Genomic DNA, 14,112 nt, shown 5'->3' on the forward strand with positions numbered 1-14,112 from the left:
CATTATCAAGTTAAAACTTTTCAAACACATCCATTCATCCGGTATGCTGGAGCCTATCCCAGCTGACTTTGACGAGATGCTCGGTTCACCCTGGACTGATCGCCAGCCAATCGCAGAAATGTGAGACTAAAAGAAGAGGAAAATAGATGGCTTGAATTTGATGTTTTGTTGTTGTGGCGGCACGGTGGTCGAGTGGTTAGCGTGCAGACCTCACAGCAAGGAGACCAGGGTTCAATTCCACCGCCATGTTCTCCCCGTGCATGCATGGGTTTTCTCCGGGTACTCCGGTTTCCTCCCACATTCCAAAAACATGCTAGGTTAATTAGCCACTCCAAATTGTCCATAGGTATGAATGTGAGTGTGAATGGTTGTTTGTCTATATGTGCCCTGTGATTGGCTGGCCACCAGTCCAGGGTGTACCCCGCCTCTCGCCCGAAGACAGCTTTGATAGGCTCCAGTGGCTTGCCATCGTACGTCGGTTGATTGTTTTTGCATTAATAAATAGCGGAAGGGAGTCACGTCAATCCACATTGTAGTCCTTTATTTAGTTTTTCCTCCCACAGTATTGGAATTGAAATGCATAACAGTTACATTGTAAAAAGCATCAAAACAAAAAGTACCTCAAACTTGCTGATTACTCTTTAAAATCGATTATAAACAAGGACAAAAACAAACAAAAGAAATCCAGGTCCCTGAAAACGGGAGAATAAATGAAAACAGTTTTTTTTTAAACCGTATGTTTGGCACGAGGGTCTAACATGAAATTGAACGTCACACAAGCTTGCAGACAACCGTAGAAAATGTCAACACAAATCATGCGCTTATGAAAAAAAAATTATACCAGGGTTGTTTTTTTTTTTTTTTTTTTTCGGAATGATTTCATTCTATGTAATGTTTTTTTATTTTCTATTTTTTACAATTGAATCATTAAATTGTCATAGAAAAAAAAATAATATCTAGTCATCAACCAGTTCCATTAAAAGAATAAGTTGTGAGTTGCATGTTTAATACTATCTGGCACTTAAATCGAATCTAGAAAAAAAACCCCAATGAAGTCAAGAAGAAGCCGGATGAAGAATCTCCCATCACCCGGGTTTTCGGAGAGCAGTGCTATTCAGTAAACAAACTACAGTTTGCCAAGAAATAAATACAATTCTTAACATACAACAGCAAACAACAACACCACCCACAACATCGACAAAAGAAAATACAAAGAAACCGAAAACCATGATTGTCTAAAAATGAAAGACACACAAGCATGGAGTAGCTAACAACTAGCATTCAAGCGATTTTTTAGTGGCATTGTTGGCTGACTAGAATGGACACAAAGGGTTGGAGAAAAGACAAAATGCCCTTTACAGAACAACATTTAACTACTTATTTTCTTCTCATCCACTAAAATGAAATCTATTTATAACCTTTCACAGATTTTTCGCAGAAGGGACGGGGGGTGGAGTTGCTAGACAATTGTGTACAGTGCAATGATTGTGCAGAAAAACTGCAAAAAATACACATCGGGAACTGGCCTGATTGAGCTTTATTAACTTTATTATCTTGACATATTTTGTTATTTTTGTGAGTAATTTCCCGTCAATAACGGCTGCTACCACCCTTCATTACAACAAGTGCATTTTTTTTTTCCTCTGAGCAACACCCTTGGGGGTTAAACTGACTTCTTAAAATACAGTTTGAATATACGTATCGTCACCAAAGACAGTTCTTGTTACAGTTAAACATACGTGCCTTTCAGACAAACGGGCAGTGAACGCATCAAAGATCCATCAGCACGTCTTCCACGTGTCCACCAAGCTGCCTTTGGTGTGCAAATGAATAGAATAAATACCACTATTATTACTTTTAATTATTATTTCCACCACATCACTGCCACCATCCTGGTCGGTGTTACTGGGAATACTGGGAAATCAATTTGAAAGTCTCAGAGGGAAATTTTTGCTGTGTAGAAGTTGAGGTTTTCCGAAAAACGGGTTCTGCATGGACCCTGTTTTGTCTATACAAGGCGCTCCTGCTTGGCAGTCATTCCAAAGACGTTGAAAGGGGGCGCGGCTCCCCCCTACAATGGCCTTCCCGTTGTCCCATGAGTCAGGGCGTAAGGGACTTTTAAGGCCATCATACATGGCTGAGGGACTGGAGGGCGCTGGATTCGGCGGCGGCCCGAGCCAGACTGTGCCACATGGTGGCCGGCGTGTGTGCGGCTGCGTGGAGGGAGTCCTTTTCAGCCAGGGACAGCATCATGGCGTAGGCCTGGGGAGGGAACGGGAGGACCATATCATTCAGTTGCAGTATGAAGAAATGCTGCCTTGAAGAAGATAAATTAAATAATAATAATAATAATAATAATAATAATAATAATAATAATAATAATAATAATAATAATAATAATAATAATAATAATAATAATAATAATAATAATAATAATAATAATAATAATAATGAATACAATAAATAAAATAAATAAAATAATAGATAATAAATAAACAAAAATTGTATTTAAATTGTATATAAAACATTCATTCATTCATTCATTCATTTTCTACCGCTTTTTCCTCACGAGGGTCGCGGGGGGTGCTGGAGCCCATCCCAGCTGTCTTCGGGCGAGAGGCGGGGTACACCCTGGACTGGTGGCTACCCAATCACAGGGCACATATAGACAAACAACCATTCACACTCACATTCATACCTATGGACAATTTGGAGTCGCTAATTAACCTAGCTTGTTTTTGGAATGTGGGAGGAAACCCACACATGCAAACTCCATACAGAGATGGAGGGTGGGACTCAAACATGGGTCTCCTAGCTGTGTGGCCTGCCATATAACCACTCCTCCACCATACAGCCGAGAAAAAATCATCATTACAAAAAATAACAAGAATAAAGACAAAATATTATGACCAAAAAGTCCTATTCTAAAATATTGCAATTTTATTTTTGAGAATAAACTCGTAATAAATGGGGTCAAATAATTTTATAATAATTTATAATAATACATTTATAATAATTTTAATATCATAGAGCAGAAATATTATGGTAAAAATACATTATTTTCAAAATATTATGAGAAACAAAACAACAGCAAAAATGTGAAAACCAAAGTTCATACTAATAATAGTAATAATAATAATAATAATAATAGATAGCTGACCCTTGCATCCCAGTGTGTGTGTGTGTGTGTGTGTGTGTGTTCACAAGGTGTTCTACCTGTGACTTGGATTTCCTAAAGAGGGGCTGTTTGACTGCCTCACTCAGCGAGGAGTGGCTGAACGATCGGGCATCTTCATCCACTTCACCGTCACTCATTTCACTCTCATCCAGCTTGCGCATGTCTGAAAAGTGTCGAATCTGCTCCAAGGCTGAGTAGCCACTCTGCTCATCCTCACGTGTATACCTGAAAAGCAGGAAACCCGTTGAAGCAACGTATAAAGAAAACAGACGTACTTATGTTCATGTTTGGGTACGATGATGTCGTTTTACCTCCTAGGGGAGATTTTGCAGCTTTGACTCAAATCGTTTGCCTTGGAGGTGAAGTCCATTTCGTTTCCTATATCGTCGCTGAGGTTACTGGAGGGCATCTCCTCTTGAGATTTGTTCAGGGTGTTGACCGACTCTTCCCCTTCATCATCAGCACCGAGCTCCTCCACTTCATCGTCTTCCAGGTCATGTGACCCACGGCTTGTCTTTTCCTCTTCTAAAGTGACGCCATTGACACTGCAGACCGAGAATAAGACAATATTTATTTACGATGGGAATGTTTTCATTCTGGGGCTGCACGGTGGACGAGTGGTTAGAGCGCAGACCTCACAGCTAGGAAACCAGGGTTCAATTCCACCCACGGCCATCTCTGTGTGGAGTTTTGCGTGGGTTTTCTCCGGGTACTCCAGTTTCCTCCCACATTCCAAAAACATGCTAGGTTAATTAGCGACTCCAAATTGTGAGTGTGAATGGTTGTTTGTCTATATGTGCCCTGTGATTGGCTGGCCACCAGTACAGGGGGTACCTTGCTTGAAGACAGCTGGGGTAGGCTCCAGCACCCCCGCGACCCTTGTGAGGATAAGCGGTAGAAAACGAATGAATGAATGGTTGACCCGGGAGCTGCATGGCGGACGAGTGGTTAGCACACAGGCCTCACAGCTAGGAGACCCGAGTTCAATTCCACCTTGTGTGGAGTTTGCATGTTCTCCCCGTGCATGCGTGGGTTTTTCTCCGGGTACTCCGGTTTCCTCCCACATTCCAAAAACATGCTAGGTTAATTAGCGACTCCAAATTGTCCATAGGTATGAATGTGAGTGTGAATGGTTGTTTGTCTATATGTGCCCTGTGATTGGCTGGCCACCAGCTGGGATAGGCTCCAGCAACCCCCGCGACCCTCATGAGGAAAAGCGGTAGAAAATGAACAAATGTTTTCATTCTTTGTGTGTTTCCGGCATAAAATTCCTTGGCTTCTGCGTACATAAAAACAATTCTATCGGACAACGAGTGAGAAACCGGTGACTCCGACACGGCATCTGGGGCACAAAGCCGGAATCTCGTTTGTCACGGAGGCCGCGGGGCCCCTCTGGCACAGCAGCACCAGCTTGATCATTGCAGCACTTAACTGGAGTGCTCTTGTTTATTTTCACTGCTATCTTGTATCCATCTAATAGGCAAAATATTTAGCTGACAGCCCCATTTGGAAGTTGAATTATGAGCGTGTTGCCAACCGGCGCATTCTGCTATCCCCGAGGAGGGGCCAGCTATCCAAACTGCCCGGGCCTTAATTTTTCCTTCTGTCTCAGCGCCACAGGAAACCGCCATTTGCTAAATCATCTGGAACCACATTTGAGACCGATTCGCTAATTACACTCGAGGATGTCTTTCGTCAGATCCTTGCACAAAGAACTCTCGGAGAAAAGGAGGCACAGATAGGAAAGTGACACACGTCATCACGTAATTAAGTTTCAATTGATTTGATGGGAATGCGTCTGCAGGAAAGATCTGCATCACGGAGCGTCCGGGGCTGACACGGCGGTATTTGTGCTGCGTCGAGCTCACGGGGCCAAGAAAAGAGCTCTGTGATTAAGAAAACAGATTCGCTAATTACGCTTTCAAACGTGGTAATTTGCTGGGGATAAAGTATCTATCAGAAGCAGTCAGAAGCGCACCATTTTGAAAGGAAACACAGACTGACCTTGTGACCCCCGCCCCCTCTACCCTCTTCCTGTAGGCAGACATGTTGGTTCCAGATGTGGCGGGCTAACTGCTGCACCCCCCCCCCCCCTTTGAGCATCTCTTACGTCCTCCTGAGGCTCTCTAGCGCCTGCTCCCGGAGGCCAATCAGGCAACAGTCTGGGAGATCTCTATCGCGCCGTGCAATCGGGTTTGTGATCACGCCGACGTGAGGCGCGTGAAAACAAACTCCAAGAGCCGAGCAGATTGCACAACGGCTATCTGACCCCATCGCAGCTTCAAGAATGTATTTGCATAACGCACGGCCGAAAATCAGCGTCTGATTTTTCTTAAATGTTATTATCACAATTCATAATATACTGATTTTAATGTATTTTAATAGAGAAATTGTGTAAGAATTAGGATGAAAACGTACCCTTCTTCAGAAGGATCTGGTGATGTTTGGCTGTGGCCTGCGTTGCTGATGAAATTTCTTATTTCGTTGAAATAAGAGTCTTCTTTGTCATCCAATATGGCGCTGCTTCCGTCTAGTTCGGACTGCGGCGATGACATCGCGGTGCCTGCGCAAAAAAACACAAAAACATGTTTTGTTTATTGTTTTTTTTTGTTTATTTATTTGTTTCAGATATGTTTAACAAGTTATATGAAAAAACATCACATGGTTTCATCTGAACATGAGTTGAACATGTGTACCATTCCTCCATGTCTGTTACTGATAATTCAATTACATCATATCTTTTACATATTAATTACAACTTAATTTATTATTATTATTAGATTTTTTTAATAGTAAATATTTCATTTTTGTAGAATGGTATGCACTTCTGGGTGGTTTTTGGTACGTTTAATTAGTGTGGGGTCAAGTGTGGTGGGGTTCATTATCACAATTATATTTGGTTCGTTTTTGGCTGTTATTATTATTATTTTAACAGGTTCATTAATGGATTTATGAAAAAATAATCGGTCAATTTATTCCGAGTTAATCAATATTATTATTAATTGTATTTTTTTTAATTTTTATTAATTTGTTTTTAAATAATTTAACAAACATTTTTTGATAATTTTTATTTTTATATTGTTTTCTTAATTGTTTTAATTTTACAAACTTTTTAAAATGTTTTTTATATAATTTTACTCAAATAAAAATAAAAATAAAATAATATAAAAATAAAATAAAATAAAATAAAATAAAATAAAATAAAATAAATTAAAATTAAATACTTTTTTGACCTCAATCACACACATACACACACACACATATATGAATGCATATATATGATTGCAACATAATTAATGAAATAAACTAGTAAAATGAGTCAAATAAATACAAAGAAGCACATAAGAGTTAAGACAGTATATAGCTTGTTCAGTCTTAAAAAAGGGTAGAATGAGTATAAAAATAAGACACGGCGCCGATGAAGGCAACTCCTTTCTGCTCACCTGACAGGTTCCCATTCTCATGTTTCTTGAGGTGACGATCCAGGTTGGTTTGCTGACCAAAGCAACGGTCGCACAAGTGGCACTTGAACGGCTTCTCCTTGTTGTGGATGTTGCGAATGTGCCTCTGCAGGTTGGAGGAGATGCTGAAGGATCGGTCGCAGTATTTACACCTGAAATATTTAAAAAGACAAAAGAAACAGCAACTGAAAACACGGCCTTCCCAGTTGTTCTGTGGGAATCATACATAATTGGATTTCAGATGGAGAACACACACACAGTCTCAGCAGTCCCACAGATCCAGACATGATGGAGGAGCTTGTTTAAGGTGAAAAAGCGCTGCCTCTTATCTCCAGCCAGCGCAATAAAATTGCATTCTTCTCTCACAGAATAAGCACGCAACAGATTGTGTTCTATCCTGGCAAAATTAGCCGCTCTTGCCAAGTTTCGTCATGCAAAATTATACGAGAAGATTACATCTTTTCTTCTGCTGGAATTAGCTCGCCGGATTGGCCGTCCCTCAGGACCCCCCCTCTGGTTATCACCGCAACAAATTACAATAAACAGCGGTGATCTTTAATGGCATGCCAGTTTGTGGAGGCTATCAGACCGGGGCACTCGAGGCCTGTGTCAATCTTTCCGCCTCCCCTGCGGTCGAAAGACCTCTGACAAGCTTTGCGCCAAATTCCTCCATCTTAGTAACTACAAAGCTCGGTTATAGCCAGGGATTACTCATTAATAGGTGTATTTTTTTATACATAATAAAGCTGCCATTTTGGTTCAGCAGCACCAGGAGTTGCATGGCAGGGACTGAACCGTAAGATTTATACAAGAAACCTTATGCTGGCAACGACAGAAGTGTGTAGCCAGAAGGCTTGAAAAATCTCTCACAGGCTCATTTGCACGCCGATTTTTCCATTTTTCTGAGAACTTCTTTTACTTTGCATCACCTCTCACCTCTCTTGCTGTCAAGCAGACGGCAGACAGCATTTTTCAAGAGGCTAATTATTCCGCAGTACAACAGCATGAGAAAGAGAAGAACAGAATATTGACTTCATTTGCTAATAAAAGTTGATGTTATGTCCTGGTGCTTTATGGTACAATCGTGAAAGTAGGTTAGTGCTTTTATTCCCTATGCCAATTGTAAGACTCGGAGGTATGGTTTTCATTGTTTTTTGTTGCTTTATTTTTTTTATTTTCAGCAAAAAATACAATTTGCATGGGAAAAGCAAGAAGGAAAGGACACAGAAACAGCGTTGTTCATCGTTCTGTGTACATTCTATAAACATACAAGCATCCAAGCAGCCAAAATGTATTATGGAAAGCAGGAAGTGAACAAATGTAGCAGTTACTGATTGCAAAAGTACCAGATGGAGGGGTAGGATTTAATAAGCTTTGCTTCTTCCTACTCCTTTTGGACATGTGGAACTGTGAACTGATTATGGGATGCACTCAATTGTAATCTGATGCATGTTCAAATGAAATAAAACCATTACCATTATCATTACCAAAATCTGTCCATAGTGTCCCAACTCTAGAATAAGAACAAGGGGGGGTTCTGGTGCCGTAATGGCCATTTGTGCAGACTGCATGGGTTCGATTCTCGGCCCCAGCTATTAAAAATGGCCGACAGGTGGGTTGTCTCAGGAAGGACATGGTGTGAAAATCAGCCAATGTTGACTGCAACACAGGAAAAGCCGAATTGGGGCAAAAAGGGGTATTCTGAAAGTCAGGAGAGACATGGATTTTGTAGTATTATGGCTTTTAGTGTCAATACTACAACAACTATATATATATTTTTCATTTTTGGAAATGTTATACCCCTAAAAATCTTGCCCCATGAATGACTACCATGTCTTCCAGCCCAAGATAGACATTATTGTGCTTTTAGATCATCCACTGTGACAACAATACACAAACACTGATGATGCATGTAAACCAAGGGTCTTGGTTTACATTGCATGGTTTGTGGCGCCCTACTTGACATCCAGTTTTAGTGTTGGTGTGGCATTTTTTATTGCAGCAAAATTCAGCATACTTAAAGCAAGACGCTCTTTAATTGTTAAAGGAGTAGACAAGAGAGGCCTTTGTACACCCTGGACTGGTGGCCAGCCAATCACAGGGCACATATAGACAAACAACCATTCACACTCACATTCATACCTATGGACAATTTGGAGTCGCTAATTAACCCAGCATGTTTTTGGAATGTGGGAGGAAACCGGAGTACCCGGAGAAAACCCACGCATGCACGGGGAGAACATGCAAACCTCACACAGAGATGGCCGAGTGTGGAATTGAACCCTGGTCTCCTAGCTGTAGGGTCTGCGCGCTAACCACTCGACCGCCGTGCAGCCCATATTCTGAACTGTTATTAATAAAACTTTTAAATTGAGAATTTGTCTCACCTGTAAGGTTGCTCTCCTGTATGAGTCCTAAGGTGACGCGTCAGGTTGGCAGAGCGTGGGAAGATTTTTCCACAATATCTGAAAAGATAAACAATAATAATATTAAGAATACATAAAAAAGTATTCATGGTCAATTGCTTTGTAAATCGTAGTAGTTACCTGCATGTATAGCGCTCCTTGCCCTTGCGCAGAAGTGTCTCTGGAAGTGCTGATGGCGGAGCTCGGAAGTCAAACATGGAGGGCACGGAGCGCAGCAGGTCACTTGACTCGGGCTTCAAGGAGCTAAACGTCTCCAGCTTCTCTGCCATGTTCTCAATCGCCGACATCTAAAGAGAGACAAGACGTCGCAAGTATTAACCACGTGACATGCGAATGCCGTAATGGTCAATACACCCGTATTTGGGAAAGTTTTTAAGGTTATCTCATTAAAACAATCTGGAAAACGGGCGTTCCATAGTCTCGGAGTTATGCTGAAAGAATTAATGACTGCAGCCAATCTGCTAATGAAGCTGAACAGTTGCTTTCATCAGATATCCTCGGAAGAATTATGTCTTCTTGTCTACCCCGCATGTGTGCATATGAACAAGAAACTATTTATTGCAAGGTGCTCAGAGTTGATTAATTGCCATCAATGTGTGTGAACAAGAAAATATGTGTGTGTGTGTGTGTGTGTGTCGGAGAGGAATTTATTTGTAATACATGTGAGAAAGAGTAGTGTGTCTACTTAAAGGCATGTATGTTGTTTGTGAATGTGTATGTTTATGCCAAGTGTGTATCTGTGTGTTGTCAGATCCTGTCTGTATATATGTGTATGTGTGTGTGTGTGTGTGTGTGTGTGTGTGCGCACGGAGTGATTCATGTCCACTGCTGGGCTGTAAACCATTCTGTGCACAATGCGGGCAGACAGCACATTCGTCAATATGAAAGATGTTGACATTACTGATCAAGGGCCAGACATGGGTAATAATGATATCGCTGTGCTGAAAGGGGCGGTTGGGGGGAGGAGCAGGGCTGGAAGGGGAGTAGAGGGGAAAGGCAGAAGGGGTGGTGGTCCCAATAGAGCACCGGGCCTGACAGGCCATCCCCTCCGCATACACTTTTTTTTCTCCTCTTAGGGCCACAGAAATTTGCATTATTTTGCGTGTGTGGTATTTTCAGCTTGTTCTCATTTCATCACTGCAACAAATCAGCGGTGATTTGGGTCCTCGACGAGAGCCCTGTTCTCACTCTGACATTCCATCTCCTGTTTTCACCCGCTGTCACTCTCAGGCTTCACGCCGAGATGGGGAAGATGGTGAGGAAGGGGGCAAAGAGAAAGCATGATGAAGAACGGGATGATACGAAGGGTAGAAACAAAATAAAGATGGAAAAAAAGAATAGATCTTGAAAGAAGCTGATGGATGACAATGGAGCCAAAGTGTGGAGCCAGTGATTAGGAGTGATGGAAGAGTGTAAAGTTCCCGAGCAGCCCACATTCCCAATGTGGGAGGATGTGGATTCTCAAGTCTGTTAGATTATCTATCAGACTCAGGGGTCAATGCTCATCTTGTCTCTTCTCTCCATTGGTAGATACAACGATAGATACACAGAAAAAATATATATAAATATATGTACTTTAGAACTAACATAGCATTTCAGTGTGTAAATAAAATAAAAATAGTAGTAAAAATAAAATTAAAAAATTTAAAAATTTAAAAATTTAAAAATTTAAAAATTTAAAAATTTAAAAATTTAAAAATTTAAAAATTTAAAAATTTAAAAATTTAAAAATTTTAAAAATTTTTACATTTTTTTTTAAATAAAACGAAAAAAACAACTTAAACTGTATTATGGAAAGCAGGAAGTGAACAAATGTAACAGTTACTGATTGTAAAAGTACCAGATCTAGGGGTAGGATTTAATAAGCTTTGCTTCTTCCTACTCCTTTTGGACATGTGGAACTGTGAACTGATTATGGGATGCACTCAATTGTAATCTGATGCATGTTCAAATGAAATAAAACCATTACTATAAACGTTTTGTTAGGTTCTGTTCTGCATTCAGATAAATGTCTTCAGATAAATGTTGATCTATGCCCAGGAAAATGTTCAATTCACATGTTCATTCACCCCATTCTATGCAATGAGTACCCCAGCCGCCTAGAGGGCGCCAACATTTAAGTATACTGCTATTGTATCACAGTAGTACTAAGTTACGCACAATGTAACATGCTTGTGCAATAGTTTTGTATGTTGTCAGCTTAGGATAGCGATTTGGCAAAGTTTAGCTACTAACATTGCTATCATTGACAACATAGCCTAAGGGTGTCCAAACTGTGGCCTGTGGCTTTTTTTTCTGGTACTAAAAAAAAAAAAAACAAGCAATTTTTTTTTTAAAATACAGAGTTGTGGCGGTCAAGTGGTTAGCGCGCAGACCTCACAGCTAGGAGACCAGGGTTCAATTCCACCCTCGGCCATCTCAGTGTGGAGTTTGCATGTTCTCCCCGTGCATGCGTGGGTTTTCTCCGGTTTCCGCCCACATTCCAAAAACATGCTAGGTTAATTGGAGACTCCAAATTGTCCATAGGTATGAATGTGAGTGTGAATGGTTGTTTGTCTATATGTGCCCTGTGATTGGCTGGCCACCAGTCCAGGGTGTACCCCGCCTCTCGCTCAAAGACAGCTGGGATAGGCTCCAGCATGCTGGTCATATCAGTGGTAATAAACTATTCCTTTGTAAACAATCCTTTTTACACGTACATTTAAACTCACACGCAAAGACGCGTACTTTATAAAACCCCCTGTTCAATCTCCCTTGGGCGTTGTGTAAACATGATTGAACTAGCTTGTTGCTGTAGCACTGCAGTGGGACCGGCACTTGATTGGCTGTCCTCAGAAGTCAGTGATGTTGCGAGGGCCTTAATTAGCGAGATGCATTCTCAATTGTTGATCTGTATCAGCAACCAGATGTTTGGAGAGAAGTCATTCAAGCTTCCACCCCCCTCAACTCCACACCGGTGTCCCAAAGAGACTGTTACCCTTGAAGAGAGATGTACACTATACACCACTTTTCACTACAACATCCACTAAGACCCCCGCAACTCCAGGCTAATTTGCAATAGCTGCGCTTCATTGTCTGTACAAGCAAACATACACCATGTTCAAAAATGATGTCCAGGGTGTAGCTCCATTGGAAATTCCCGCTTGAACCTTTAACTTGCATTAGAGTGCTGCTATCTCAAGATGCAACAATCTAAACAAATTAAAATAATTAAAACGGGGAAATCCAAGAAAATCCAAGCAGTGCATGATGGATGAGCCATGAGAATGACTGATGTGATCAATTCATTCACAAAGGTGTAGTGTGTGCATTTGAAAACAAGCTAGTCGGGGGGGAGTCCATTGCCAGAAGTGCCACCTCAACAACTAAACGCCTCTGAATTACAATTGTAATGGTAATGGTAATGGTTTTATTTCATTTGAACATGCATCATATTACAATTGAGTGCATCCCATAATCAGTTGACAGTTCCACATGTCCAAAAGGAGTAGGAAGAAGCAAAGCTTATTAAATCCTACCCCTCCATCTGGTACTTTTACAATCAGTAACTGTTACATTTGTTCACTTCCTGCTTTCCATAATACAGTTCAAGTATTTTTTTTTGTTTTAAATTTTTAAATTTTTACATTTTTAAATTTTTACTACTATTTTTATTTTATTTTTTTATTTGTACTCCGGTTTTCTCCCACATTCTAAAAACATGCTATGTTAATTGGTAATGGTAATGGTTTTATTTCATTTGAACATGCATCAGATTACAATTGAGTAGATCCCATAATCAGTTCACAGTTCCACATGTCCAAAAGGAGTAGGAAGAAGCAAAGCTTATTAAATCCTACCCCTACATCTGGTACTTTAACAATCAGTAACTGTTACATTTGTTCACTTCCTGCTTTCCATAATACAGATTGGTTTTTTTTGTTTTTTTAACATAAGGGCTTTTAACATAAGAAATTACCGTATTTTCTGGACTATAAGTCGCTCCGGAGTATAAGTCGCACAAGGCCAAAAATGCATAATTAGGTAGAAAAAAACATACATAAGTCGCACTGGAGTATAAGTCGCATTTTTTGTGGGTAATTTATTTTACAAACTACTTGACCAAAACAGACATTACGTCCTCTTGGAAGGCAAGTTCTAACAATAAATAGAGAACAGGCTGAATATGTGTAAGATACGCTAACACAATGGTTACACAAAGAGCTACACAAAAAACAAAAAACATGAACAGAAAAGGTGTCCAGTCATTATGTAACATAAACAGTTTGTTAACATTTATAAGTCGCTGGAGTATAAGTCGCAGGAATAGCCAACCTATGAAAAAAAGTGCTACTTATAGTCCGGAAAATACGGTACATCTTCCATGCATTGCTGTGTTTTTTAAAAACATTTGAAAAAAATTACTTACCCAAGTATTCTGATCCGGCAAACGAAACTGAAGGGAGAAAAGAAAAAAACAGTCAAAACCAGGAAGTAGTGCATGCATCACCATCTTTAGATTTCACAAACATGTGTAAGAGATCATATATTTGGTATGTTACACTTTAATGAACAATGAGCTGGCTATTTTCAAAGTTGTCGTGCCGGAAATATACATGGTTCTAACAGTTCCGAGCACATCCATGTGCTTAATAAATATGTTATAAGCAGCAGCCAGTGTGTAATAGGAGCCCATATTGCTCTGCAATAAAATATCCTGCCGGGAAATAAAAGGCTGAATCATAAACGGTTAAAAAAGTTACAGTTCTTTCAGCCTTTCGAAGTCTGTCTTAACATATGTATGTCTCAGCCGTGAGTCAGGTGACTGAAACGTATACAAAAGGGCCCCTTGCCTGGACTCACTTGGACTAGTCGCACCCTAGTCGGGTGTTTCTGGGAATGATTTGTGTGTCCAGACATCATAAAGTCATAAAGATGGTCTAAGCACTCTGTTAGTGTTTCTACTGATAGGACACCTCATTAAGGCATGTGGGACAACCATGTGGCCGCTGCAGGCTGGGACCTTGCAGCAGTCCGGACAGGGGACATAAATCAGGCAAATGAAACA

The 14,112-nt window shown here is 40.5% G+C and overlaps 1 protein-coding gene across 9 annotated transcripts in view; it reads right to left on the reverse strand.

Moving 5' to 3' along the window:
• Positions 1-430: 430 nt before the first annotated feature.
• mecom (MDS1 and EVI1 complex locus) overlaps positions 431-14,112 on the reverse strand; it is a 169,461-nt gene continuing 155,779 nt past the window's right edge. For 6 of the 9 annotated variants that reach the window (XM_058079545.1, XM_058079544.1, XM_058079542.1 and 3 more), the window contains exons 11-18: positions 13,474-13,500; positions 9,186-9,352; positions 9,027-9,104; positions 6,622-6,791; positions 5,597-5,741; positions 3,490-3,723; positions 3,217-3,403; positions 433-2,262 (exon numbers count right to left, since the gene is read on the reverse strand). In XM_058079545.1, coding sequence (XP_057935528.1) covers positions 2,128-2,262; positions 3,217-3,403; positions 3,490-3,723; positions 5,597-5,741; positions 6,622-6,791; positions 9,027-9,104; positions 9,186-9,352; positions 13,474-13,500 — 1,143 coding nt within the window. In that variant the 3' untranslated portion in view covers positions 433-2,127. Of the gene's footprint in view, positions 2,263-3,216; positions 3,404-3,489; positions 3,724-5,596; positions 5,742-6,621; positions 6,792-9,026; positions 9,105-9,185; positions 9,353-13,473; positions 13,501-14,112 lie in introns of all 9 variants that reach the window. The other 3 variants (XM_058079539.1, XM_058079543.1, XM_058079546.1) reach the window with 3 other exon arrangements.

Source organism: Doryrhamphus excisus, chromosome 8 (genome assembly GCF_030265055.1).
Source record: "Doryrhamphus excisus isolate RoL2022-K1 chromosome 8, RoL_Dexc_1.0, whole genome shotgun sequence".
Classification (NCBI taxonomy): domain Eukaryota; kingdom Metazoa; phylum Chordata; class Actinopteri; order Syngnathiformes; family Syngnathidae; genus Doryrhamphus; species Doryrhamphus excisus.